The sequence below is a fragment of the Lactuca sativa genome, chromosome 3, assembly GCF_002870075.4.
Source record: "Lactuca sativa cultivar Salinas chromosome 3, Lsat_Salinas_v11, whole genome shotgun sequence".
Lineage (NCBI taxonomy): Eukaryota > Viridiplantae > Streptophyta > Magnoliopsida > Asterales > Asteraceae > Lactuca > Lactuca sativa.
In genome coordinates this window covers 195,940,347-195,943,120 of record NC_056625.2, presented here as the reverse complement: position 1 = coordinate 195,943,120, position 2,774 = coordinate 195,940,347, and the positions used below count along the sequence as shown (strand labels likewise).

The 2,774-nt window shown below is 33.6% G+C and overlaps 1 protein-coding gene across 1 annotated transcript; it reads left to right on the top strand.

Moving 5' to 3' along the window:
* The first annotated feature begins 242 nt into the window (after window positions 1–242).
* On the top strand, window positions 243–2,193 carry LOC128132878 (uncharacterized). Its single transcript, XM_052769877.1, has 6 exons — window positions 243–353; window positions 442–686; window positions 1,197–1,322; window positions 1,431–1,716; window positions 1,794–2,025; window positions 2,096–2,193. Exons 1-6 carry the CDS (start codon window positions 243–245, stop codon window positions 2,191–2,193), a joined length of 1,098 nt encoding a protein of 365 aa, XP_052625837.1.
* Window positions 2,194–2,774: the final 581 nt, after the last annotated feature.

The following is a 2,774-nucleotide window of genomic DNA, read 5'->3' as shown; positions in this document are numbered from 1 at the left end:
ATGGATGAAAACTTCACTACAATTGTTGATTGTGAAACATCTTTAAAAATGAAAAAACCGAAATCTGAGTGGGATAATCGTAGATTCATGGTGTTTGTTGATTCGTGCTTGATTGACCAAAAAAAATGCCATAAACCCGGTACCTCCTTTGATAAAGTTGGGTGGGAAAATATACAAAAACGCATTAAGGAGAAAACAGGTTACAGCCTTGAAAAAAACAACTAACAAACAAATGGGAGAACATGAAAAAAGAGTGGAAGCTTTATGACCGCTTAATGAGGCTTGAAACCGGACTCGGTGGGATGAGAAGCCTAGTAGATGCGTCGCCTAAGTGGTGGGAGGAGAAAATAAAGGTATGATTACTATTCTTTTTAATTATTTTAAGTTGTGATTGCATATAGATTGAACATATTTGATTTACAACATCTTTTTGTCTTGCAGGAGAATAAAGATTATGCCAAATTTAGGAACACAGATTTGAGCACATTAGATGAGAAATATGCTACTTTGTTTCGGGATTCTGTTGCCATTGGAGATCAGACTATGATTCCATTACAATTTCAAAACAATAGCAATCCAAACGAAGAAAATATGGAAGGCAAAGGAGATAGTGATGAAATCAATTTTGATGATGATAAGCCTCTTTTTCCTAGTCTCCATGAAAGTAGTTCAAGTAAAAGGAAGAGGTCTAAGTGTGTTTCCAACAACCGTCCAACCAAGAGTAAAAGTTCAATTTATGAAGAAAAAGTTGATGCTTTATTGGATGCCATATCATCAAAAAGCACACAAACTTATACACAAAATAATCAACAATAGCAGATTGCATGGCCATTGTCATCAAGTTCCCCGATTTTCATGAAGGGTCCAACTTATTTTCACAAGCATTGCTTGTCTTCACCAAAAAGCAAAATCACGAAGCTTTTATGTTTCCAACGACCGACGAAGCCAAGATGGAGTTTCTTAAGTTACTTATGAAATAATGATTTAGCAATATGTGTTATGCTTTGACATTTATGTTTTTATCCTTTGACAATATGTGTTATACTTTGACATTATGTTTTATGTTTTTACATTATGTGTTGTCCTTTGACATTATGTATTTGACATTTTATATTATGTGTTATTGTTTGTCTTTATGTAATCGACATTTTATATTATGTGTTAATGGTTGACATCTTTTTATTTGTATTATGTAGGATGGATAGTGATGATTCTAGTTCATCCAATGATAATGAAGAACGTGAAATGGAAGAGGATGGAGAATTTGAAATGTTATGTGGATTAGCTTTGAAAGGGATAATACTCGCTCATAACTTACGTACGTGATGTCACACTTTAGACCGCACAGGGCACATGATTATTACTGAAGTACTAAATGGCCATCGTAGATGTTGTTATGAGATGTTTAGACTCAACGTACATGTTTTTAGACAGTTATGCATAGATCTTGCTACAAATTACGGGCTACAACAAACACAAAATGTATATATTGAGGAGTACGTAGGAATATTCTTGATGACTTTGGCTCATAGGTGTAGCAATAGATTTGTGCAAGAATTTTTTAATCATTTGGGGGAAACGATTCACAAGCATTTCCATATAGTTTTAGAAGCCGTGCTAAAACTGAGTGCCGACATCATCAAGCCAAACGCAAACTATAATGATGATGTTCCCGAATATATATTATATAAGCCTCGGTATTATCCAATGTTCAAGGTATTATCCAATGTTTATTTTCTTGGTACTCAAACTTTAACAAATAATTTATTTATGATATATTTTTGAATTTGAAGGATTGCATTGGTGCTATATATGGGACACACGTCAAGGCATCGGTTCCACAAAAAGATGAAGTGATGTACATTGGTCGAAAAGGATATGCAACACAAAATATAATGGTTGTTTGTGATTTTAACATGTGCTTTACATTTGTTTGGGCCGGTTGGGAGGGAACTACACATGATACAAAAATTTTTAGTGAAGCCTTACAGAGACCAGATCTTAATTTTCTCTATCCAACGGGTGGTTAGTAACACAAGTATTATGTTTTTACCACTTGTTTGAAACGAATAATAAATGTTTGTTTTATTTACAGATAAATATTACATTGTTAATGCTGGATATCCAAATATGAGATGGTATCTTGCTCCATACAAAGGCACAAATATTCGTTATCATCTACCAGATTTTTGACTTGGACACACGGCTGCTATTCGTGAACCTCATGGACCGAAAGAGAAATTTAACTATCTCTACTCATCATTGTGAAATATCATTGAACGAACTTTTGGTGTGTGGAAAGCTAGGAGGGCGTTATTAAGAGACATGTATGTTAATTACAAGTACAAGAACCAAGTGAGAATTGTGTTAGCATCGATGGCGATCCATAACTACATTAGAAAGGTTGGTAGGTCTGATGAAGCGTTTAATAGGGCACAACAAGAATCCTACAATCCCGTACGAGGTGATACCGGTAGTGATGTTTACGAAGAAGGTCCAAGTACACGTCGCACGAGCGATGATGATTTATATATGGCAGCAATACGGGATATTATTGCACAAGATATAATCACATTGCAAAGATGAATGTAATATTATCTATGATATTTTTTATGAATTATTTACAATATATATGAACGTAATTTTAATATTGTCATGGTCTAATCCAAAAAATTAGAAATATTTTAATTTGTATGAACATAATTTATATTTTATATTTGTATGAACGTAATTTTAATATTGTCATGGTCTAATACAAAAAGTCATCTTATGAA